At 35.9% G+C, this 27,535-nt stretch overlaps 1 protein-coding gene across 5 annotated transcripts in view; it reads left to right on the top strand.

Annotated features, from left to right (window-relative positions):
• Positions 1-27,535, top strand: part of SNTG2 (syntrophin gamma 2) — a 221,209-nt gene that overhangs the window by 157,984 nt on the left and 35,690 nt on the right. For all 5 annotated transcript variants that reach the window (XM_086875954.1, XM_086875955.1, XM_086875957.1 and 2 more), the window contains 3 exons: positions 6,138-6,267; positions 15,872-15,910; positions 23,369-23,485. In XM_086875954.1, the coding sequence (XP_086732080.1) occupies positions 6,138-6,267; positions 15,872-15,910; positions 23,369-23,485 (286 nt within the window). The remainder of the gene's footprint in view (positions 1-6,137; positions 6,268-15,871; positions 15,911-23,368; positions 23,486-27,535) is intronic.

The raw sequence follows: 27,535 nt of genomic DNA, 5'->3' as shown, positions 1-27,535 counted from the left end.
TAAATTCTTCTGTACTTTGGTTGAGTTTTCCAGTAGCTTTTCCAAAAAACAAAGGCATACTTTCAGCATATTTCTGTGTCATGAGATGGCCAAGATCACATATATCTGTTTGATTCATATTCATTATTCATGTGAAGAGAAAGTAGTTATCTTTGGCTCTTCATTTCCCTTGACTTTTTATTGTATTTTTCACAGGAAGTCTTTAGACTGTAACATAGTGACTCAAGAATATTTTTTTGTGTATTTTAAATTCTGTTAACACCATATGTATTAACAGAAACAGTAGAGAATGGGATAGATATTTTCCTTCCATATAAAGGAATGGCTTAAAATACTGCACACTGGGCATGTTTATCAGTACTACAAAACAAAAGCAAAACAAAAATTCCTCAGAATATTTTAAAGGAAAGATAAGAAACATAGTAGATGTCATACCTGTTCTCAATGGAAAATTAAACATTGTATTTACAGAAATCATCTTGAATTAGTGTATTTCACATTGTTGATATGATTGGAGTCTATTTATATATGCGGCATGCTAATTAATTTTTTTGATTTCTTAGCAATTCAGTAACTTTTGTATTTGATTGTCTTTATTATATAGCACTACTGTTTCTATTATTCTAGACTTCTCACCAATCCATCAATGTAATTTTTCTCTGTAAGAAGTCAGGTAATATAAATGTAGTGATAATCCTATTGCTGTGAATATTCTTAATTGGTAGTTGGCAACAGAAACATTTTTTTCCTGCTGAGAATTAAATTGGTCAATAAATGTGATGTAAGTTTAATAGAAAAATAATATAAGCAAGTTTTTCTTACCCAAAGGAGTTTGCGGTTCATATTATAGTTTGGGGTGGGTTTTTTTTGTTTGTTGTTTTTTGGTTTTTTTAAGAGAGAAAAGTAAAGACAGGTAGTCTTTCAGAAGGTGGAGAACATAGCTGATGCACTGTAGTCTTCCATCTTTGTTATGGAATTGATATGCAGATAACTATTTTTAGTCCTCACAGCTGATACTCATAGTAGTGTATAATAATTTTTATACAATATATTGACTGGAGCTTTGAGTAGAGGTAGAATTGCTGTAACATCTTGAACATTATGAGTTTACAGGCTGAAGAAAAAAATGCTTATTTAGAATATAGAAGACTGAAATAGTGAGTGGAATGAAAGTAATTCAGGCCCAGTAGCTATCAGCCCATGTATCTATGATGCCAATTATAAAAAACAAAAATTAATTAGACTTAAGTGTTATTTTCTGTTTATTGGTATTCTGACCATTGCAATTATTCCAAAGTATTGTGTATTATTTTTTTTTTAATGCAGTCACAGGTTTCTTAACAGATTTTTTCTGGAGAATGGCATTTTCCACTTATCATTTCAGTAAGTTTACAAAATGCCTTTAATTAGATAAAAAGATTGAGAACTAAGAAATTGAATAAACCATTTTGAAAAACATATAGGAATTAATTGCATAACCTCACTGAGTTACAAAACCTGAGTGAGCTTCCCCGTAGTTTTGACACGTCAGTTAGAAAATATCTGTAGAAGTATAAATGTCTGTATTGCTTCAGTTCTTACTTGATTGCTGTAAGTGTAATAAAAATAAAAGTTACAATACTGGAAGCAAAATGTTCACCCAAAAACCACAAACATAAAATGCAGTCCAAGTTTATGTTTAATGCTTTGATCTTCTGAGCTATGAAGTTTCTGTTAATAGTCCAGTTATTTGTGCACATTTAAACATTTTGTAAGATATGAGGTTCTGTGACATTTACCATACAAAATCCCATTCCTTCTAACATGACATTTTAAAGAGATTAAGTAATTCCGATCCTTATTTCAGATCCTTTATTTTTGGAGAATTTCCACTCCCATCTACCCATAGTCCTTAAAACTTCAGTTTAAGTAGACATTCTAGCAAGAGGGCCATGTATTACTATAAACAAGCCACTAGAAAATGTTGTAACAAAAGCAATGAAAACTAACTCAAACATCAAAGAATCATACAAACAGGAGGGAATACTGATTCAAGATCTGGGAAGATGCAAAGCTGATCAAATCTGTCTGTCTGTATCAGTATGGTAGTAAAGATAAAAGAGATGCTGTCAAACCTACATCTAGATTTTTGTAGAAATATCTATATAATAAAATACCTATACAAGTCTAAGAGAGATGGTTTCACATGCCACAGATACTGAAAAATATAAAAATATGCTTTGCTCTGGTAAAGCAAAAATTCAGCTTTTCCCATTTCAGCTGGCACTGAAAATACTTTTTATCTTAGAAATCTTTGGATTTAACACCTCTATAGTAGCAAACTGCTTGCATGGAAAAAAAAATTTCCTTAATATTAATTAATAATATTTGTTTAAGGGCATCAATTTCAAGTAGAGAACCTAAAGTCCACCAATGCTCATCTGTTATTCTGACTGATACACTCACAAAGGTAGTGTTTATTTTATTACAAGAAATTAATGCCTAAATAAAGAAATAAATCAGACTCCAGAAGTGACCAGGAATGCAGATCCATTCATCATTTCACTGTGAAAGTCAGATAGAAAGATACTGAGTATGAAAAGGGTGCCTCATGCTCCTTAGCAGAAATGCTTGAAGGAAACAGTGTTAGAGACAGGGAGACAAATCGCAAGGTAAGAAATATGATGGCAGTGCAACACAAATTTCTAGTATTTAGGAAATGAAAATACCAATTTCTTGTCCTAGTTGCAGTAGTCAGTATCATAACTGCAGTAATGGAAGATGTAGCAATTTCCTCTGTGTTTTAAAATTATCTTAGGGCCTCAGAAAAAAACCCAAAAACCAAAACAAAAGCAAAAAATCCAAACCAGCAAAGAAAATAAAAAGCCTACAGCAACTTTATAGCATCTTGAAACCTTTCAAACTTACTATTTGGTATTAAATGAAAAGCTCCTCCTTGACAGCTAACAATAGTGCTTTGTTGTGTCTTTTTTTCTTCTCTCTGTTTTGAGGAAATGGCAGAGAGAAGTGTATGTAATTTAAGCCTGTGGGATTTATTTTCTCGTGGATTCCTGTGCCATCTTGGTGCATGCTTTGATTGTTTCACTTAAAACAAAAGCCTTAGGATTTATTTTGTTAAGCTTTTATTTTTAGTTAGGATATCTGCTTTTACGTGTAGCATTCTGTACACTAAGCTTTTCAGAACACAGTGTGGTACATGGAACAATATCAATATATTATGGGATCTACAGAGTGAAATTTTTGTAACTGAAAGCAAAAAACAATCATAGTTGATTACGTTTCAGGGCAGAAACACTGTGTTGCTACCGTAGACTTCATGACTGGCATATATAAACTTTGAAAACCCTGCCTGTTTTTTATCTTACGTCATTTACACTGAACTGCTTTCTGGCCAAACCATCTTCCTGCCAAGTCAGCACAGTGGGGACAGCAGTGCCCCATAGGTCTCAGTCTCATGTGCCTGGTAATGTGACCACCACTGGCACATCAGAAGCCTTGAACCAGCCTGAGCTCTGAGAAAAGACATCCTGGTGTCAGTGTGCTGGAGCAAGGAAACAAGCTCCAGAAAGGGCTTTTGGGGATCTTGGCAGTCTCCCCATTGAGCAGGAATCAGCTGAGCACAGGTCTGGTGATGAAGTCCCATATAAGGGACTGTGTTAGCAATAACATCGTCAACAAGGCAAGGGAAATGGTTGTTCTCAGCTATTCTCATCTACTCCCATTCCTGAGGCCACACCTGAGATAGCTCCCTCTGTGTCCAGTTTTGGTCCTCCTGTGGGAAAGATTTGTATTTCAAGAAAGTTAGTGAGGAGGCTGGAGTAGAGGACTTGCAGGACCTCTCACACCCTATTTGATTCTGTGCAAAAATTCTGTTAGTGAAGTGTTAGATCTCTAGATGAATATTGTATATTATTAACTGTCTGTAATTGATTGCCATGTTTTAATAAGATAAAGAACAGGAGTTTTAGTGTAATCCACTCTATCACCAGAATCATGTTTCAAATGATAAAATATTTGGTAATTTTTATAATAAAAGGTGGGTTTTTTTTTTAATTTTGATTGCCTGTTTTGGTTGCATCAATTGTTAGCCAAGGAGTTCCCTTCTGTGATCTTTCATCAGCCACTTATGTAACTTCCTGCCACTGGGATAAGGCATTCAAGTCTTTGTGTGTCTGCTGAAGCTGAGTTACTATCTAGACATCCCGTGGTTCCATGGAGCACATACTATTGCTTGCCTCTCTTGAATGCTCTGGACAGTCCTCTTGCTGTGTAAGGATCCTAGCATCTTAGCTTTGATATTTGAATGGGGTATCTAAGCTGGGCACTGGGAATGGTTCTCCTCACAGAATTAAATTAGGTCTGCTTCCAGAGAGATTCTCACTGTCTCAGTGGGATGTTGAAGTGATCATACCATAAGTTACAGCACTGTTGGGATCTTAGTCAGAACCCTAGGTAAAAAGAACAATATGCTTGGGAGGTGATTATTTTACTCAGTTTACTTGAAGGCAGTAAAATTATTTTATTTTATCTTTTTTTTCTTTCTGAAGAGGTGAAAGATATTACTGAAATGAAAGTGACACAGAATTGTGCCATTGCCATCAAATTTTAGTAGTTACTGTGATTATTCAATCATGAAACGAAAACAGGCAATCAGCTGATACATATCTAAGTCTCCAGGCCAAGCATCTTAATTTTTGAAAACAGCAGATATAATGCTTCATGACTCCTTGAAAAGCAAAGCATCTCATACTTACCTATTCAGATACTTTGTCTTATTGTGTATGATGGGTAGTTTACATTACCTACTCTGGCAAGCATGCAGAGTTCAGTATTCATGTTCACCATCAAACTCCCTACCAATGACAAAGGTTAGGTTAATAACTTTTTTGGTAAATCAGGAATGAATAACTACCCATTAATGACATTAAATATGTCATTTTCAATGTTGACATATCATCAGTTAAGCAGTAGAGGTCTTCACCTTACATCAGAGAACCCCAGGAAGATTCAGCAACTTCATAGAGCAGTATTCTGATTCAGTAGTTAGCTTTCTTCTAGGTTGGTACCAAAAATTGAGCAATATAGCATATAGGTATAAATACATAATTTACAAATGTAGAAGGTAGCAGTGATACTCTCTGTATTATATACAAAACAAACTTATGCACAATCACTGAGATAATTATAATTGTTCTTTCACAGTAGTATATAACTAAAATCTAATTCTCCTGGCTATCATAGGCATTTAAATAATCTGGATATCTTTTTGAAGTTTAGTTACTGCAAGTATTATATGTCACTTTTTTAAAATTTAGATCAGTGTACTTTTGTACCTCTACTTAATGAGATTTTTTTTGTTCCTATTGGAAAATCTTAAATTAAAAAGCATATCCCACCAGCATTCAAATGCAAGGGATTTCAGAGGTACATACATACACAGTGCCTAACTTACTGCAGATAGTTAGGAAAGGAAAGCATTGGCATTTGCAGAATAAAGTTGCTATAAACACATAAAAGTTGATTAAAAGTTATAAAGTGCAATTGGACAGACATTAGCCTGTGCCAGTGCTGTTTTGAGAAGGCTAAGGAAAATTTTTGAAGAAATTTCTAAGAATATTTTTCAAAGTCTTATGATACAAAAGTGCTTGAAGTAAGCATTACTTTGAATGTTACATGGGAAAGTTTAGGAATCCAACAAATGAAAGCTAGGGAAGACAGTGCTTTGAATCTTCATACATTCCTAGTAAATGAAGTCAAAATTCAATTAATAAAAATTGGCATTTTAGTTTAAAAAAACACTATTTTTTTGTTTGTTTGTTTTGTTTTTTTCAAAAAGACCCAATGCATATTTCCTGATTACACTACCTTAAGTTCAGTAATTATGAACATATGTATACCCAGGGGAAGTAGATGATCATCGGCACATGTATATATTGGTACAGAGAAAGTACTTATTGTATCTGTTGCTCTTGGTACTGCCCTATTATCCTTGGTTTTCTTGCCTTTCAATTGATTGGAAAATTAAACACTCAAAAGTTTGTCAAAAGGCATAAATATCACCTGAACACTGATAAATATTGGGCAGTTTCAGAAAACTGATATATCTTCCTTTACGGATATATTTCTTCTTACTGCAGATCTAATGCATTTGAAGTGCTGGCACTCGATGGAGTTAGTACTGGGATACTTCAGTTTTATACAGCCCAGGAGAGTGCTGACTGGCTGAGAGCAATGTCAACTAACATCAGTGATTTGACACTTCAAAATGTATGTTACTTCCTGCATATTTTCTTGTTTATGCTATTGTAAAATTATTTCTAGTTTTCAAAGGGTAAGAAACAATTCACCTTTAAGAACAACATATAAAATGCTTGTGTATGGGGTGGAAAAGGAGAAAGGAAAAAGCAGCGAGAGGTTGCCTGATCAAAAGTATCAATAAGTTTTCAATGCTTGCAGTATTAGCATAGAACAGAAACCAGTAGAAACTCAGATTATGTTTATAATTTTAAAGATTTTTATGGCAAAATATTTATCCATATTGGTAATTTCACAGAGCTTTCAATGTGACCTAGTATTTCATTTTCACATTTTTGTAGTTAAACTGTGCTTGAAATTAGCACTTGTTGATTTTGAAACAAGCATGTGAAGCATGTAAAAATTCTTCTCATAGTGAAGTATGATTTTCTGAGGCTTACTGGAGACAGTAATTTGACATCTCTAAGTTACCTAAGAGTTGATTTATTTAAGGTCAGATTATTCCATCTCACGTCCTAGAAGTATAAAGATGCTTATACTACTTTAAATTACTCCTCTAAATTAATAAGTAACAACTGCCTTTGCAAGCACAAGTATTGCAAGTATTAACTAATCCCCAGAGAAACAGAAAATTATTATTTGGATAGCACATTTATTATTCCAACAGAGATAAAAATATTTACAATTACAGAATTAACCATAAAGCTAAATAGGGAACTCAATAATCTACAATAATGAAAATATATTGGTCTTTAAGAAATGATAAAATTTAGTGATAAAAACACAATAAGAAAAGAAAGAATTGCCTGTGCAGGTTTTAATCTTTTTTTTCTCAACATGTGTAAAGTATGTAACTTCTTTCATAAATTATGATTCAGTAGGCTATTATATGTGCTTTATACTCTAAACAAACTGTTGCTTAGGTCTCCAGATTATAATGTGTAGAATTTGTATTAGATTTCAACATAAATCTTTAAGTCTGTTGATTAAAGCGGACTTAATATTTAGTTTGTTTTCTTAGTCCTCAAAAAAAACATGAATCACATTTGATCATAGTAGTTGATTTATTCTGTTAATTTTTCTAAAATATTCAATTGCTTAAGCAATCTCTGTCAAAAGACATTTTTCTTATGATGCACTCTTTTTAAATACTAGTTGGCGACTCACATAATGTACAGGGTATTATTATTTGATAATTCTAAGAAAGTGTATGGTAATATTTCTAGAGCAATTCCAATTCATAGTTGCTAAGCTTTTTTTTTTTTTTCTTTCTAGAGAAATTAACTGAATAAAAGCCACTCCAAGGATATAAGTGAATAAGAATAAAAATAAATGCAGGCAGCTTTTGTTAGTCATAGGGTGCTAGTCTGTTTTTTTAAAGGACTGTGTGCAGTAACTGTGTGTCCTGATACAGTATCTTCATTGTGCTGCAACCTGTTGGCAGCAATATTTTATTATAAACTGAGTACTTAGTCTTCTCCATTATCTATTAATAGTGAATTCTGTCAACAAAATAGTCCACCTGGTGTTCCTGTAACTGGCTGTTCCCAGGAAGGGCTTGAGAACCAAGTCATGATGAATGTCCGTGTTTTGTGTTCTTAGTGAGTTACAAAGTAAACTCTATGCAGCTCATGTAAGAAGCATGTTAACATTTTTGCTTACACAGTAGCTTTAGAGATTTTGTCAGGCGTGCAGCCTGTGGTACAACTGGAAAGGTCTGACCAGAGCATTTATTTAATTATTGATCATCAAAAGGGGAGATGGAGTCAGTGAGAATTGCTTTTGTTGCAAACTACTTTTAAGGTGAGGATTGAGAGGCTGAAGTATAGCAGAAGGCTGGACAACTCTGTGATTCTGGGCAACCAAAAAACACAGACCATCATCCATGCTTAGGACATCCGTGTGCTTAGAACAGGGCCTTTCAATTAGGCTTCTTGGAAGTCCATTTGGAATCCTTTTTATTACTATGGTTTTATAATTTCAAAAAGTGATTATTTTCTTATCATACCTCTGACACTGACATTAGGAAATGAATATGTAATTCCTTCAGAGCTTCTTACTGTTTCTGCACTTCTCCACTTCTGCAGAGCATCTCCCCATTCTCTAGAGAGAAAATCACTACTCACTCAGAAATTGTTTCAGAGAGTTCCTTATCTGGTTATGGTTTATTTCCATGAGTACTTTCTGACTCAAAGTTCAGTTGCTTCTCAAAATAGTTAAAATATTGATTTCTTATTCTGTCCCATGCCATCATCTCAGTATGGAAATTAATTACTAGATACATGATCACAATGAACTTTTTTGCTAACACTCTTGGCATAATATCAGCATCCTTACCTGAACTATTACTGGGTTTTTAAGCAATTATTTTAACCATTATTCATGTTTTACTTCCATGCATTTTTATATTTTAGTTTGGTGGTGCTTGTTTCATTACTTTAGCAACTTTTCTCACACCTTAGTCATTCTAACTTAAACTGGACCTATTTGTGTTAGTCTTACATGCATTTTTTGTCCTACATATTTGGATTACATTTTAATAATTTCTTTCAGAATTTTAATTCTTAAAGAGTTCCTTATACAGATTAATTGTTTTCGTACAGGGCACCCAATCTTTCCTGTATCACTTTACCCTAATAGACTTCTTTTTTTTTTATTTTACCCAAATTCAGTCATGTTCAGCAGCTCTTCGTCAGATCTGCTGGTGCCAGGAGACAGTCCCAGTGTAGGTAGTGCAAAAATAGCTCTGCCACAATGTGACACTTCTGCTAATGTCAGACTACTCTTTTGAAGTACTGAAACATCTAACTTCTGTACAAAGGCAAGCTCTCTGTGGATGAAGTGTAGAGGAGGAGCTATCTTTCAACAGTGGAGAAGTGGGAAGTTGTCACTGCATAGGAGTGCTGCCCCTGTATGTTGGCATATTTAGTGTTGCTTGGTAGATGAGAGATAACAATTCTGGTACCATCCTGGGCTTAGTTCTTAGATGACAGAGGAGCACAGGGAATGCTGCAATGTGGAGAAAAATGTAAGGGTGTCTTTTCAGCCCTCATTGCTGATACATGTTTTACATGCTTAGCTCAGAGAATCTCGTAGTTACAGTCAGCTTTACAAGCAAGATGCATTCACTTTTATTTCTGAGGACCCTTGCCCCAAATGATTCATCTCTCTGTTCGTATTCTGTTTTTTCACATATTTTTCTACCAGCATGAAACTACCCTACCTTTGTGATTCAGTCCTCATTTTCAATGTTTTCAAAGCTTTTTGCATTTACCTTTGGCAGAAATAAATACAGGTGAATCAGCACCTCAAATTTATTTCTTCATACACCTCTTTTCTTGCAGAAGGGAAAAGTTGAAGAAACTGGAGGAAAAAGGGTAACAGAAACTGGCAGTGAGTCTTGCATGATGAAACAAGAAGCACAGGAAACAAGTTAATCTGTATGTGCTTCTTACTGCTCTTGTGCTTAATTCTTGAGCTAAAGGTTTATTTGTAGGCTGAGGTGACAATGCTGTAATGGCTGTGATTTTTTAGGAGAAGGTCTTTGGGATAATTTATATTTTTCTCTCTGTTTTCCACCATTCGAATTGACAGCTATTATATATATGCAGGTTTTCTCATGGATCGTAATTATTTTCTTTGAAATCTAGCACTGAACATAACTTTAGTCATAATCAGTAGAAGCACCTAAAGGTAATGCTGTCAGTTCATTTACATTACAGAGATTTTCTTATATTTAAAATTTTCTCAAGGTTTTGTAGCTTTTTCCGAATATAATCTAATGGTGTTACTTTCTTTTAAAAAAATAGCAAATAAATTAGTAGGTCATAAGTAGATCATAGAACAAGTTATGATGCACTTGTTCTACTTTAAATATTATTTATGATTTTTATAAATCATTGCAGCTGTTTTATTGGAGGATGGTAGAAACTTAAAATTTGGTATTAAAGTAGGGTTATTAATCCAGATCACATTTATGCCCATGACAGCTTTTTTAATTGTATATGTCATAGTCTGTAAACCTTTTTTATTTCTTCATGTAAACACATATCTGAGTGATACTCTGTACTGCAGTTGTGTGAAATTTCTGTTGTAACAGGAAGAGACTTATGAAATATAAGCTTTAAACATACATTAAAAAAAGGAAAAGAAAGAAGACTGAGACAGACTTGCTTTTACACAGCAGCAGAATGTGGGGTACATGTGGATGGAAGTGAAGTTCTTGTGTGTAAGAAGCAGTATACAAATTTGACTGCCTCAGTGATTATACAAACAATTTTATTCCCAGAATCAGAACATACACTATTTTTTCACTGTTTCTTTTTGTTGTTTTAAATGCAAAATTTTCAGTTGAAAGTACCAAGTACCACAGTTCAAACTGTAGAAGTTGCAAAGGGAAGTCAGTAGGGATAAGATCCACATCCCCTAAACTCAGCCAAGCAGTCACATAGGATACTAATATAGCTAGGAGAAAAATAGGTTCCTGTCAAGATTCTTCACTTGCACTGTTTTCTTGAAAGAGTATAAAGGTATATTATATGTGAGATAAATCCCAACCTGGGAGGTATTTAGATTTAAGTAAGTGGTTGTGAAACATTTCAGTTCCTGCCCAATATGCATCCATTTAGAACAGAGTATAGGAATTGCAATTTTCTTAATAGTTCCTTTCCAGGTTGCCTGCAGTCTTTGCAGACCCAGGTTTTCTGTTTTAGCTCCCCCGCTGTGTCCAGCTTGTATTTCTACACTGCAGTACTGAGTATTGCTCATGTGCTGTCAGCAAGGTAAATTTAGCACATTTGCGTTGTGTCTGTCTTCACCAGCTGTGGAGACATGTGAAGGGCACATGTGGTGCCAGGTGAAGTGAAGAGTTCATACTTCTCAGCCCCATGACACTGGGATATAGATATAATATGCTATAGAAGCAGATCTTTTCCTCTCCCCACTGCTACATCAGGGCTGCAGACATCCTGCTTTGAACAGGGAATGTATTGTCTGTGCAGTGAACAGCTGCTGAGTCCAAAGCATTCTTCCCTGTTATCCTTACCAATGGAAAACTGAGCTGGTGATGAGGATGCTCTTCACAATATACTACTCACTTGGTGCAGGAAACCTGCATGGCCAGTCTGACACACTTTTTTCCAGGCACATCTGAACCCATTTACTTGCTCTGGTTTGTGCTATAATCTTCTGGTTAAGTATGGTTTTGGATACTTGATACTTGACTTTGGATATTTTCTGTGCATATAACATGGCTTTTGTATAGTTACTTTGTGTATGTATTTGTGTCTGAGGCACAGGAGAAAGGTTGGATCTGATGATGGGCAGGGTGTATCAGCATTTCTACTGACATTGAAGTATTCCAGGTGTCATTTCATTATGTCCTGCACAACTGCTCTAGCAGGATTAAACCCACCAGCAAATTGGACTGGTGACTGCTTCCTTCTGCAACACTGGGCATGTCAGCAATTTGTTTTAACCAAGTTACAGAGTGAGGTTCTTGAGTTCCAGCTTGTTTTTACTGATGGGGTCCTGTGGGCACCAAGAAGCTCAGTCACCTCCAGGCCATCCCCAGCACAGTGAAGCCCTGCAGTTGTGCCAGGCTGACAAAGGCACACCATTGTGCATGACCTGCCAGGAGCCTTGCTGGTACCCCTCTGTCTGCTCAGCAGCTGAATTTCAGTTCCATCCTCATCATTGTTCCCTGCCTGTGCTAAGCTGTGGGTGCCAACACCTGCAGCCTGTGACCTGCAGCTGTTGTGATGACCTTCTCCTCCTCTAGGGTGGCAGGGAGCTGGCAGGGCCACTGCGAGAGCCTGGCAGGATCTCCCAACCCACAGTCCAGGGTGACAGACAGGCCTGGCAGATGCCCCAGGCCCCCAGCAGCTTGGTCACCTCTACCTCAGACCTTTAGTTATTCCCAGCTGTCTGACCCCCCAGCACACCTGCACCATTTAACAGCACAGTTCGTTCCAAAGGGCTGTAAAAATGAGCATATGAGGAAGAAGAAACCCTGATGGCCCATGATGGGTTAGGACTTACTTCAGCCCTGAGCATTGCTATCACCCTTTGTCCATACAGTCAAGATTCCTGTTGTCATCCTACTCTACCACATTGCCTTTTGTCCTAAGGTTATTTTGTTTATGATCATAGATACTTCACTCTGTAGAGAACAGTGGCTTGTAATTAGGTGCAAGTGTGTGTATGTATGTGTGTGTATAAATCCTGACACATCCTGAGGCCTGTGTCATTACCATGAAGTCATTAACATGAAGTCTTTTGGCCCATACAGGTCTACTGGGTCTGGCTGGGGTAGGGGTAGCTTTCTTTTTAGCATCAGGTGCTGTGTTTTGTAATTGTGGCTAAAACAGCATTAGTAAAACACCAATGTTTTGATTGGTGCTGAACAGCACTTACACAGGGTGAATGCTTTGACATTTTCTCACTCTGACACACCCCACCTCCCTCAGCAAAGGATGGAACAAGGAATTAGGAAGGGATACGAATGGGACATCTGACCGGAAGTGAGCAAAGAAATATTCCACACCACTGTGCTCCACAATTGAAATTACATAGTGGAGAAAGGAGATGTGGGTTTGTCTTCTAAGTTGCTTGGAGCCTGCTTGTGGGAGTCTGTAGTGGTTCAGGTTCGCCAATTTGAGTTTCCCAGCCAACGCACCAAATAATGTGGTGGGTTTAGTGCTGGCTAAAATCTCCAGTGCACCTACTAGAAGTATGTACTCATTTCTTGCTGTGAGATATGAATTAGGAGGGTAAAGCAGGCTCAAAGTTTAAAAGGTATAGAGAAAACTTTATTAACAGAACTAAAATAATAATAAAAATCAGAATAGAACCTTCTGAACACTTCTCCCCTTCCCATAATCTCCTTTCCTTCCCTCTGACAATGTAGAGACAAAACCTGGGATTTTCAATCAGTTTCCACCTCTACGATAGTCTTTCATCAGTTCTTGTAGGGAGAGGAGTTTCTCTCACCATGCCATGGAGACTTCTCCACAAGAAACGCTTCTCTTGTGGCTTCAGTGTCACAGCAAATCAGCCGCTCAGGAAAGGAAAATCTGTTCACAGTGTAAAAGTTCCTCCTAAGCCTTGCAGCTTTCCCAAAGCTGCTTTCATGGGCCATGTCAGCTATGGGGTATTAAGGATGAGCTGTTCTAAGATAAAAAAACCCAAAAGTTCTCTTCTTTTATCTTTGGAATCTTCTTCTTCTATCTTCTTCTTATCCCTGGGGCAGAGTTTCTCTTCTCTCTCTGTTCAAGCTTCTCATTAGATTACAGCTTTTTAGCATGCACATACTCCAGCACAAGTGCCCTTTCCTCATGGGCTGCAGGTGAATGCTGCATCCCCCCCATGTCTTTAATGAATTACAGGGAAAAAAAGAAGTGTGATATGTCAAAAATATATCTTCACCAGAGCCTTACAAAGAGAATTTCAGCCCAAGACCAAGGCATCTCCTCAATCCTCTCCTAACTAGAATTTGACTCCTTTACTGACCTCAGTGTCCCATGTTGTTTTCCTTATGTGTCTTCACCCTTTCCTTTTCCTGATTTGGGAGAGAATTGGTGTTTGTAGGTTCATTTGTTCTCAAGCTTTATCAATCAAAACAGTTTTTATACAGTTCTGCAGCGCTGAAAGGTTGATCTCATCCAGGCTATGCCTCAGGGAGATCACTTGCTGCGCCTGTTGCTGCTGGTCACGCAGTCTCTGCCGACACCCTGCGAGCCATTCCGGCTGCCAGATCCACTCAGCGCTGTTCTTTATGTGGAGCACCAAAAACAAGAAAAGCTGCTGCTGCCATTTTTGTCCTTCTGTCCGCAGCATGGCTGGCTAAAAGCAGCTAAACAAACAAAGTTCATTGGGAGCCATGCCGAAGCAGCCACGGCCACGTGCCACTGGCCTGGTTGCGTTGATTTCAGCCGCGCAGTCCCAGCCATGTGGCTGCTCCCAGTACGAGATGGCAGTGGCCACTCCTGGCCCCTGGCCGCTCCTGGCCTCAGGGTCATCCCCAGTGCTGACCACAGGGCCACTCCTGGCATTGGTCCTGGCCACATACATGGCTGTTCCCGGCGCAAATATAGCCCTGGGTGGCATGGGCTAGCAGTGCTGCTGGAGAAAAGACCTGAGGGCTCTGCCGGGAAGGGGCCTGGCCCCGCTGGGAAATGAGCCCAGCCACCCGGTGGGACGGGACCTGGTGGACTCCCCAGTGAGGGGCTCAGCAGCCCACTCACCACCCCTCAGGGGGCTGAAAATCTTGTCTGGGCCGCATGGGGCTGATCCAACCAGTGCCCTCTTCAAAAGCTGGAAGCCAAGAGAGGTTTCCCAGGCTTGCCCATCTTTAAAATGTGAATCTCACAGAGGTGGACACAGCTTCTAAATCATTCAGTAGGTTGTCAGTTCTCAGAGCTAGCCAACTATTGGTTTTTGGCAGAAGAAGCTCTTAGCAGCCCCTCCCAGAAAAATCATTTTTGTGGGTGGCTTCTTCCCTCCTCACCAAATGTCAATTAGTGCAAATCCACCACAGAGGCAGAGAGTAATTGAATTTATATAATTTGAATTTTTCTTGTTTCTTTCGCTTAAGCTCTGTTTATCTTGACTCAGAAGTTTTCTTGCTTTTCCTATTCTCTCACCCTTCCTGCTGGTAGGGAGGATGGAGTAAGCACCTGTGCGGGTGCTCAGCTGGCAGAGTCAACCCACCACAACAGTCAATGGCATCACCATATTAACTGAGTTACATCCACAGATTTGATCTTACAAGCAATAACCCTGGATTTCTTTTGCTCGTTTCCAGTGGCAATTGTGGTTTTCCCTGTGCATAGGTGTAGGATTTTGCTCTTCCACCACAAGCCTTTTGTTTCTAATAAAACGGGCTTTTTGACAGCATGGTCCTTTGGAAGTATTCATCAGCTCTAGGATAGTTTTCAGCTTACTCCTAGCATGTAGTGAATGTGGTTTTCCATGCTAATATATTTCTTTCTAAATTCTTACCTGTACTTAATAAAATCACACTTTAGAAAATGTTACACTTTAAAGAAGTATTTGTGTACTATATATGTCAGTATTTGTCCACCACTTATCTGTCCAAACTATGACTGCCAGAGAAAAGTCAAAATGATTGAAACTCTATCTAAACAAAGAGGAAAAACTTTGTCTTGAAAAGTAAACTAAGAGGAAAGCCCATTCAATTTCATTTCAGCTTTAAATACATCTTATACTCCATGGTCATCATTTCACAGGAGCTTAATTACAGACCTCATTTAAGAATCTGCTTAAGCAATTGTTTAACTGAGACCTAAGTGAGATGTCTACAGTACAGTATGGTATTTTCACTCAGACTGGCAAAGTAAAATTCTTAAATGCAAATCTCTATGAGGTATTTAAGGCAAACTCTGATAAAAGGCTTTTGTCTTTCAAGTCCTTGGTTTTGCAAATTTACTATAATAATAAAAATAGTATTTAGGCACTGAATGATAAAATTTCTTACAAATATAATATGGAAGTATTAATATATTACTCAATAACTAAGTCAATCAGTGTTAATTGCATCACAGAAACTCTTCAGCATACTAATAGCTCTATGTGTTCTTCCATCTCTCTTTCATAGATGAAAATGGCAAATAAATGCTGTTCTCCCTCTGACCAGGTAAGATTTCCATTATATTATCCAATTTTTTAAATTTGTTTGATTACATTGTTGGAAAATTTGTAGAGCTTGCATATACACGTCTAGTCAGTTTTAAAACTAACTGGTTTTAAAATTGACTGACTGCAAGATTGGTGATGGGAAAGCAAAGTCCCTCCCACTGTAAGTAAAGATCAGATTTGTGACCGCTTCAGGAACCTGAACATGCTTAAGTCTATGGGACCTGTTGAAATGCATCCTAAAGTCCTGAGATAATTGGCTGATGTAGTTGCCAAGCCACTCTCCATGATGTTTGGAAAGTCACAGAAGTCAGGGGAAGCCCCTGGTGAGAAGTAGAAAGGTAGAAAGGAAACATTGCACCCGTTTTTAAAACGGCTAGAACGGAGGAACCCAGTATGTACCAACCTGTGAGCCTCATCCATGTTCCTGGGAAAATCATGGGAGAGATCCCCCTAGAAGTTGTGATAAAGCACTTGAAGGACAGGAAGGACTTGGGGAACAGAAAGCCAGCCGTGTCCTGGGCTGCATCAAAAGTAGAGTGGCCAGCAGGGCAGGTCAAATGATTCTGCCTCTCTACTCTGTTCTTGTAAGACCTCACTGCATCCAGCCCTGGGGCTCCTAAAATAGGAAGGAAATGGACCAACTCTAACAGATCCAGAGAAGGGCCTCAAAGACAGTCAGAAGGATGGAACACCTCTGAGGAGAGACTGGGGAAGCTGTGGCTGTTCAACCTGGAGAATAAGGTCCAGGGTGACCTTATTGCAGCCTTTCAGTATCTAAAGGTGGCCTATAAGAATGACTGGGAAAAACTTTTAGCAGAGCATATTGTGATAGGACAAGAGGTACTGATTTTAAACTGAAAGAGTGTTGATTTAGCCATAAAGATGAAGTTTTTCTTACATGAAGGGTGGTAAAACACTGGGAAAGGTTTTCCAGAGAGGTGGTGCATGCCCCATCCCTGGAAACATTCAAGGTCAAGTTAGTGGAGCTCTGAGCAATCTAATCTAGTTGAAGATGTGCCTGCTTTTTGCAGTGGGGTTGACCTCTATTACATTTAAAGCTCCCTTCCAACCCAAACTTTTCTAGAATTCTGTGATTTAAGTACTCTCTTTGCTATGGCTTTTAATTATTAATTAAACCAATATGAAAAACACGTGACTATGAGTGCCAGGGGAAAAAATATTTGATCTGGAATATTTGATTTGGATACCTTTTGTTGTATGAGCTGTCTACTGCAAGTACTTTAGTAACTATTTAGACCTTTTACTTACCAGTTTGGGCACACATAATGAGTTTGGTTGAAAAAAGGACTTTCCCTCGATTTTCAGAAATTTTGGGGACAGTCATATAACTATGTAGATACCACTAGATACATAATTTGATTTCCTAAGTAAACAGGCTAGTCTCCATAAACTGCCTAAATAATCAGTGCAGAAACTTATTCTGTTCCAGAGAGCTGTTCAAATGTGAAACTTGGTAGCAGTGCTTTAAATCATCCTTTAGAGGAGCCACTTTTACTATCTTGACTTGTCCCAGTCTACCATCTAAAGTAGGTGCTTAAAGTTAGGTGGGACAAATCTATCCCACTTTTTCCATTCCAAGTATAAAAAGGAGAACAATTAGGACCTTAATTTCAGAAGTTGGAAATTTAAGGTGCAGCTTAAATTTTGAAGCAACAGACATTGCATTGTTCTCCAAACAGTTTGGACAGCAACAAACATTGGATTGTTCTCTGCCAAAAAGTGAGAAAAAAAAAAAGTTTATAATGAATTTGGGCAGATCAAGTAAACAAAACTAGAAAACATAAAAATATTAAAGGACCAATTGTGAACAATTCAGACTTTATATATGTCTTGTGAAAATTTGCTTTAAAAGCAATCAAAATGTGAATTCTTGGGTATATATATCACAAAAGCTTCATATAAAACTTGTCAATGAAAACTGAAAACAGAAGAGGACTAGTTCTGCCCTAGATTAATGGAGCCTATTAGTGACAGTTGTGTAATACTTGTAAAGACCTGAATAGTTCTTATTCAGGCATTTGGTTTAAAATTTAGAGAAAGGATAACCTTAAGAGATTGAAGGTCACTTGAACTGCCTTGAAATAAAACTGGTGATAGCTGCAAATTTTTCTTTGAGCATGGATATTTCCTGAAGAATTAAATAGATCCTTAGAGTTTCATTACTGTGTTGCCTGTGGTGAGTTTTCTTCATTGCTTTTAGAGTCCAACTTAACCTTTCATTAAGGGAGGAGGTTAGATGTGGATAGGTTTTATTCAAATTCTGGTTTTCACAGGCCATTAACAAACTAGAATTCAGGGTTATTGAGAATGTAAAAAATTATTTTGTTAAACCTTGCTTTCCTCTTTGTTTTTGATATTGCCTCCGACTGCTTTTACTGCAAACTGAATCTCCAGAACATAATGAATTTGATATGCATTTAAATAAAGAATATGGGAAAGTACTGAGGTACTGGTTCTTGGGTCTAAACCAGCTTTATTTATGGATCTCTTTGCCAAAAGATGTCAAACAAACATAGTATGATGTTTGGCCTGTGCAAGGCTGTAATTTAGACTTTGGGGATTCTTGTGGAACCCTTCCAACTCAGAATATTCTGTGGTTCTCTGATTCTATGATTTTTTTGCTGTGTCTGTGACCCAAAGTTAGAGGTATTAGACAAGGTAGTAGAAGTTGTAGTTATTATTGATTTATTTATACTATTCAAATAAACAGTACCAGGTCATGAAGTTAATTGGTCCAGCTACTTCCACACTTTTAAATTCCTTTTTCCCACCAAAGCAAGGTGTCTGCATTTGAACTGCCTGTTGGAAATTTTTTCCGCCAAAGCTGAAATCCCAGACTGTCTGTGAAAATTGTTTGCCAAGTTCTAGGTATACCAAGACTTGCCATGATAGTTACTCCAAGTCAAAGACTACAAGATTTTAAGAAATATTCAGGGATTACACAAATTTGAAAGGCATTAAATAAGTAGCACTTCTGAAACTCTGGTTCTAAGTGTCTATTTAACCTGTGTCAATGATGAAGCACACAGCATCTAAGCATCATAACTTCTGATTTTGCTTGATATAATTTATTATAATACTCTAGAGATTTGAAAGCACTTGGTTCTTGGTTAGATTTGGGACTCAATTTTCCAAAAATACTTACTACTGGATTGATTTTTATTTTTTATGAATGTAAATTAAACCATTCTCTCTCTGCACAACTAAAAATACTTGCAATGTTTTTTTTGGTTTGTTTGCTGAATAGTTTCTTATGTTTTTCAGAGCCAACCTTTTATCATGATTATTTCAGGGGTTTTGTGTCTGCCAGATGGCATATCTAAACATTAGGAAAGAGCAAAAATTACGGTTGCTAATTGAATAAAGAAGGAGAAGTTGGACAATTAGGGACTAGTCTATTTGACTTCAATCCCTGTAAAGAAATTTGAAATAAATAAACAAAATACCTGTGTGGAGCAGAAATATGACAAATGATTGCCCTGAAGGATTTGTCAATAACAAATCTAATTTTCTCTTGTGTATATCCTGTAGATCTGTGACAGGAGGTTGCTGTCTTTATTCCAGAAAGGCTTTTGACAACTTCTGACCTTTAAATATTTTTAAAAAGTATTATACTTGTTTGTACAGATTTCAGTTGCACAGATTTTGTTGGATAATCCAATATTAGGTATACATGATTCACCTTCAAAAATGAAATGAAATTAAATTTTCAGAAATGCTAAAGGGGTCTGATCTGGATCCAGTTCCCTTGAATAAGTTTTTCAGAAGCCTTCTTTCTACTGTGGTTTGATAATTATAAGATCATAATTCTAAATAAGAAACTTGTCAAATATGAAGGATTTTCTCATTGTTCCTCATAGCAGAACTGCTAGTGCAGGCATGCCATCAACATGTTTGCCTGGCTTCATCCTACAGCATACAAGAAACCCTGTACCTGTTCTTGAAATACCATTTTTTCTTCCTTTCTCTTCCTCTTTTTTTTTTTTCTCGAAACAGAGAAAAATGTTTTTAAAAATACAACATATAGCAATAAAATTACTTTATTCTAATAGTCTGGAAAAGTTAGGTTCTTGAAGACTGTAATTTTACAGCTTACACTTGTTGGAAGGGAGAAGGACTAAATTTCTTTAAGCATAAAGAAACCAAATAAAGATAGAATAGAGATCTTCTTTGGTAATTTATTTTGCTTTATTTATATGGGATGACAGTTTTTCATTTCCTAATGAAATCGCCTTGATTTGCTTCAGAGACTTTTTTTGTCACCTCAGATCGTCAGTTGAAAAAACTTACTATAACAGAAGAAGTATCACTTAAAAACACTAAATGTTTTAACCTCTAGTCAGCTAATATGCAGTGCTGTGAGGTAAATATGCTCCATGAGATAAACAACTATAGTTTGAAATGGTTTTGTCTTTATTTTGCCACTTGTTGATATTGTTGTAATTGCTAAAATACAAAGCAGACCTATAATAAAAATAAACAAACAAACAAATAAGTGAGTTGTGAAGGATGTGAGTTTCCCATTTTTCTTTAGTTGGATTAGTTCCTGCTGCATAAGTAATGTTCCTGATCTGCTATAAGAATGTATAACCAGTAAAGCAACTTACTGCTGGTAGCTGTCTTCAAGACAGAGTTTTCTACTTTGGATCCTAGCTTGAACAAGAAGGCTGTAATGAGTAGAGGTGAGAGACATCAGGTCGAATTTACCAGCCTTCTTGTTAAAACAAGCGAACAAAGAGTAGAAATCATTATTGCTACCCAAAAGGACTTGTAATCTAAATTTTGCCCAGGCAGACAATGCCTAGGAGGACACATGAATTCAGATACATACCTGTCTTCATAGTTCCCTTCAGCATAGTGTGGATATGTTGCTGTTTGTGGTGTTCAAACTGTGCCAGCTTGGAGTTATAAATTTCATTGTTGAACTAAAGCACATTAAACACCTGAGTGTCATAATTTCTGAATTCCTCTATACTTTAATCTCTAGAACATTTAGTTTTGAATTGTGGCCATTCAGACATAGCTAAAAGTAACTGATGTACAATGGAAACCAGTAATGTAATACATTAAAACTTACAGCATTCCAATCTCCTTTTTTTTTTCAGTTAAACTTTGTGTCTCTGTAAGGACTGCTTGCCCCCCCTCCCAGTCCTGTCCCAATGGCTGTTCACTTCAAAATTTACCATCTACCACTTGTTTTGGAAAAGACCCCCAAAAATTATTTTTTAAGGTGCCTTAAGATGTACTTCTCTTTGCTTTCTTAATTAGTTATAGTTCCATTCTGCCTCTGGTATGACACTGGTTCTTAACTTGTAGGTCAATCTGGAAGATCTTGTAGATTCTTATCCCACTTCAATTACATAAGTGTATCTGTCTGTTCTGATGTGTTGTACATAGAGATCTACTTGATTTTCTTACTTCAATTCCCTCCTGAGTGTTTTGCATCATTTACTTTTTCATAAGTATTTAACAAAAAGTACAATATACAACATGTACTGAGTGCTTTATTAAATTTAACGTGTTGAAGTTCTAGTTATTGCAACATCTAGCTGCTTTATTGCTGTAGGGAAACAATAAGTGCAAATAAGAACTTTCATTTATCTGCTATGATTGGATTGCATTTTGTTAGTGACTTGTTTTATCTCCTTGTAATGGGTGCCATTGCTCTTTCTTCTTACAGGGACTTTTGGAAAGTGTATCAGAGCATGTTAGAAACTAATATATCAATGATGTATGGGTAATTTTCAAACAGTAGTGAAAGCAGTGCTGAGAAGGAACAGTTTGTAGTATAATGCCTTATGAGCACTCCTGATAACTTCAAATGTCAGGTTTCAATAAAAATCTGTTTAAAATCTCAGTAACCCCGTAAACCACTGAGAGCTTATTACTGAGTACCAACACTTGTTTGCTTTTGTTCCATACAGATTTTGTTGAACTAAATAATTATTCTTTCTCCATTTCTGAGGTCTAAATGATCATTAAATAAAGCAGTCAATAAGAAAGATTTGTAGAAAGAAAGTAAAAGCTCCTAAAATTATATTGGATATCATTCTTTTCATCTGTGTTACTTGATATTAAGACCCCGATTAACTGAGTATGTAATATCTTTGTAGTAGACTATTGACAATAATATCTTTTTTTTTTTTTTTTTTAAAGTAATACAGTGTCTGAACATCCTGTTTCTATGCTTTTGCTGACTACTATAGAAACAGTGTTTTGGTGAGAGTTATTCAATTTACAGAATAGCAAATCAGCCCCTGGAAGGGCTACTGTATTTATTTTGCTGTTTCTTAGTTCTTCTTAAATTTTTAGTGCTGGAGCTCAGTAGAACAGTATGGAGAAGGATTGTCTGCCTCAACATACTGATTTATTCTTCATTTATTGATAAATTTATTGACAAAAGATATAATTGATATATTAAATACCAACATTAGAAAACAATTTGTGACATTTTCATAGGTATGAACACTCATCCATACTATTAGCTAGTGCTTTGGCATTTCTTTCCCATATAACTCATTTCTGTCTGTAAGTATAGCCTTCATTGAAAATGAGAAAGCTGCTCAGCAGTACTTGTAAATTCAGACTAGTGATTCACTCTAGAATTAAGTACCTGTTTCAAGAGCAATATATTCCTCTTAATGTCTGCAGAATGGAGCCTGGAATGTTTTTTGCTTTGTTATTTTTCAGTAAAGACATTCATGATATTCTGCTACCACACTATGGCATTATTATTTATGGCATTCCTTTATAAATTTGTATTTACCTCAAAAGGGAAACATGCAATATTACTTCTTCATTTCATTTTTTCTTAGCATTAATTTATCTGGAAAATAAATTGTATTGTAACATTCATTGTAACACTGCTAATGTTGTGTAACCAACTGAATTTGATATCTAATTCTTTGAATACATAAATATGTTAAAGTGTATATGAAAAAAGGTATAAACTCTGAAAGACAACAAGTGTTGCAAAGACTTTGTTAACAGTTACAAATATGAGCATGATGAAAGCTGTTTGATTTCAGATCAATCTAGTGATTTGCTTTGAGGTATTTCTTCAGAGGTATGTGTAATTGAAATGTCAGTATGTCCAAGTTTTGGCACTGTTGTAGATAAGCTATTATGATTTTTATAAACTGCTGAACTACTTCAGTACACGTAAGTTTTCTGTGGGCTCAAATGAGAGTCTGCTTTGACCTGCATAGGTGGCTTTTAAAACAGGGATTATTTCAGATAAGATTCAGACTACCTGTACTATAAGTTTAAGTCTCTTCAAGGACTTCTGACACACTGGTATGACATTGTGCACTTCAAGAATATGGAAATGGTTGGAAAGCAAATGTAAAGTAGATGATGCATCTTGTTCTACTAAAATCTCTCTTATGATCCACTGAGAAAGAGAACTTTAATTTTCAATTATTTTCTTTTACAGGTCATACATATGGGATGGGTAAATGAGAGACTTGAAGGAACTGATTCATCTCAGCTCTACAAATTCAAGTTTCTGGCCCTGAAGGGTTCATCCTTCTACATTTTCAGCACTCCACCGGTAAAAAAAAATTACATTTTTGTGTAATTTTCATTGTAAATGGAAACCTGTTTGTTATGTCTGGGTTTTTTTTCCTTTATCAAGTGAAGTTTTCAGCTGAGATTTCAATGTAAGTGAAAGTCACAGTTGCCACTGAATTTCAATAAACTGTAGATATTTAGCCTCTTTCAAGGTCCTCTGAAAACCTTGCTGTATCTGAATAGTGTAAAGAATTCCTTATGGGATGTTTTGTTTTTTGAAGTTGTCAAGGTCAGGTTTTATTTTGGTTGGTTAGGCCTAATATTTCTTCCCTTATTTATTCTAAGGTATTTTGTAGATGTAATGAATTGGTAGTTACTCTGCTTTCTGAAAGACAAGATACATCATGAAATAAACCATCCATAATACTGGATGATAATTGTGGGTTTTTCACACAAGCAGGGGATCAAAGTACTAAGTGTACAGTTTGAACAAGTCTTGCTTTGATAATTTATATACCTCATGACAAGAATTCTGTTTCACAACAGGTGGCTTATCTAATATTTTTCTAAAAATTAATTTAGAAGGGTGAAGTGGAAATGAACTGTAGAATGCCAAACTGTTTAAAAAAGTTACCTGTACTTACCACATGTTAATATTTAATCCTTTCTTTTTTTCTCCAGAAAACCTTTGCCTTAAACAAATCATAAAAGAATAAAATGTGGACTTAGAATGCAATTTCAGTTATACCACTTGCTTACAGTTTTGTTCAGAAGGTGCTCAGTCTCCCAGTTTTGTCTGCTGATATAAAGAAAATCTGATCCTTTAGTGTGTACTGTTTGCAGTACCTTTGTGAAATACATACTTTTCAAAAGTTGTTTATGAACCTCAATGAAATGCAATAAGCAAAATTTCCCCTTTCAAGATTGAAATTACTAATCCAATGATTCCAGTTAAATTCAAACATCCTAAAATGGCCAACAGTATTCTTTTTAAAATGAGACAACACATCTGGGAAGAGCAAGGTTATTTCCCTGTCTAAAAATTGGGAGTTTCATATGTTAAGCCAAGGAACTAAAATTTGAGTAAATTACTACAGTCCAATTAAAACGTGAAAATTATGCAGAAATATTAAACAAATAAATAATACATCATATGAATGATTTTCCTAAATAAATTTTCATTATTGTCTTCAGACCTGTTTCTAAGAAATTAAAATTATTCATCTATATGATATATGATACTAATTTGGGATAAACTACTTCATTTACCATTTTCAGCACTCGAGTGAGAACAGACAAGTGGGGATGATTGGTAGTATAAATTACTTGACAGAATCTATTATGCTTTTAAATTTTCTTTTGTAGGAAGCTTAGCTTTCAAAAAATGAACAAAGGGAATCCCTTTGATCCATGTGTTGTGTCCCCTCAATACTATGATGCACCAGTAAGTGCGGCAGAATCTATAAATCATAAAACTTGTTGACCAGTTTTCTTGCTCTTTTAACATTCCCCAGATGTCCTTCATCAGGGGAATAATCCCTAAAAACTAAACACCCAATTATAAGTTTCTAAACTAAAGCCACACTAAAGCCTCAGTCTCCTGAGGGCACCTCCAGCCCTGGCTTTTGTTGACACCTTCCCCATGGCTCACTTTAGGATCCTTATCCTTAATTTTACAACTGTTTGTAAAAGGATGTAGTAAAATCTCCACCCTTTTTCTGTTTCATTGTGTGTAAAAAATGATGTGAATGTAAATACAGCTGCTGATAATCAGAAGAATTGAAAACATATATGAGCAAAAACAAAGAAAATTGTGGAAAAAATTAGGATATTATACTATGAAAGAAATCACTCTGACAAGTAATATTCTATTTATACACTATTTCTACAATATCTCAGATGGTAATTCCAGAAATGTTGAGGCCTCACCACAGAAGTAAATATCAAGAATGGTGTGCTTAACAGAGAATTGTCTTTTTTGCATTCCTGAAGTGGGTTATCTGATTGCATTTAAGAAATTTACAGGTTTCATTTACAGACTGCTGTATTGGAAGTGTGACCCATTTCTGAAAACTGCATAACTAGAAAACAACACTGAAACAATAGAAATTATTCTTGTGTCAATTTTAATATACAAGCAGTATTGTATTATATTCTAAAAGCATCTGTAAAATTCCTGTCAATTTTCAGATATTGGAAAAGTTCTAAATTGAGATCCCAGAAGAAATTTGGGAAAAGTATTCTAAACTGTCATTCAAAATAAAGCTATTTTTTATATCTTTGAAAATTCTCAGAAAATAATTTAATGTTTTAATAGAATATGGGCTAGATGTAGGAAACATTTCTATTGTTTAATTTTTTTGTGTTTTCCTTATAGCTCATTATGGTTTTTGCTTTAGTCTTCAAATAGCCATATCCTTATATTTCCTGTGTAACCCTTAATTGCAAAACTATCTTTTTGAATGTGATTGAATAAATAGCACTGAAGTGATTTAACATGAAGACAGATAGACAATCAATGCATGTGCTGTTTACAATTTCAAGAAAAGAATAAATAGAAGAATATTGCGAAAGTAACAGAAATAGTTCCACATTTGACAGTATAGAGAAGCACAATGTAGTTAAGACAAGCAGTGTTTTTAATACTGCCATGTGAGTTCTAAATATTTTTGCTGGTAATTTACACTACACTTGATGTCAATGTAACATATTAGGAGCAAGGTGGGAACAAGTTGGAGGGCTTAGACTTGACCATGAACAGTTTTGGTGAACTTTCTAATTCTACACATTTTTGCTGTATTTCTGCTGTACAGGATTTGCTAGGATGTGTTTTAGTGTGCATTTTGTATCACCCAGTTTGAGCTGTCTGGGGCATCTTTAGGCTTCTTACGATGCCATATCATAGTTTATCTCAGGAACAGGCCTTGATTTCTTGTTTTCCTTCTTTATACTCCATAATAATTTTTAAAATTATTCTTGGGGTTTTTTTTTTCCATTTAGGAGTGAAGAGACCAGTGAAATTAATTGCTCTTTACCTAGAAGTATTTAATCTTCTCCTTAGACCTTTTAAATACTTCTAGGCAGATTGGATGCTTCTGTTTAATTCTCAGATAATGCATCATTTGCTGTATTCTAGTAATAAATACTACACACACTTTACTTTTTTCCCCTCTTACGTTTTACTCTTTAAATTTATTCAAATGTTTTTATTATTTTGGGGGGCTCTGGAGACTTCTAGAATCAGATTCTGTGTTCAGAGAAAGTCTAAGAGAATGTTATGTTAATTTGATTTTAGTGGGTTTTGGAGTATGAGTCTCTTTTACATTCACCCCATATTTCTTTATCTAGTGGTGATCTCTGATCAGGCATGAAAGTTTTTTATGCCTGTTTTATAATTGCAGAGTTCTCTTCTAGGGAGTAACTTCGTAAGCTAATTGTTTACTGCATGTATGTGTCAAAATTAGTTTAATTTTATTGCTTTCTCTTTATTTCAAATCATAACTTTTTTAAGAAAAGCCAATGATTAACACACATATTTAAAGATAAGAATATTTGGAATATGAGTTTGAACTGCTGCTGAGATCACCTGATCTGTGTAAAGCTAGATTTTACCAGTGTTCTTTATTTTCAGAACTCCACTATAATGCTTAATTTTAAACCATGAGGAAATTGCAGAAACTCATGCTAAAGTAAAAAGCACTTCTGCAACACTTTGGACTTTTGAAACTCCATGTACCTATTTCAGCCCCTCATTAAACACTTAGAATTGTAATTTCAGGTTCCTATTTTTTGTAACTCTGGTTTTATTATCTTTCTGATAAGCTCAGTGTTACCTGTGATTTTACAAATGTCTGAGTTTTTCAATGTTCCTTAAAGGATTAATGTAGCTAAATGTCTACAGAACCAAATATTCAATAGATACTGCACTGGGTTAGCTAAGGAGTTGGTCTGCCGATAATACAAATAACAACCTTCAGCTCCTCTTGGTCATAAATTCATATAGCTGACAAACATGAATTAAAGTATAAGCTTACTGAATGCTAATTGAAACTCTCATGCATTTTGACACTATTTCTGAAACTGTCTGAAC

Source organism: Cyanistes caeruleus, chromosome 2, assembly GCF_971803275.1.
Source record: "Cyanistes caeruleus chromosome 2, bCyaCae1.hap1.1, whole genome shotgun sequence".
In the NCBI taxonomy this organism is placed as follows: Eukaryota; Metazoa; Chordata; class Aves; order Passeriformes; family Paridae; genus Cyanistes; species Cyanistes caeruleus.
This window is presented reverse-complemented; position numbering and strand designations above follow the sequence as displayed.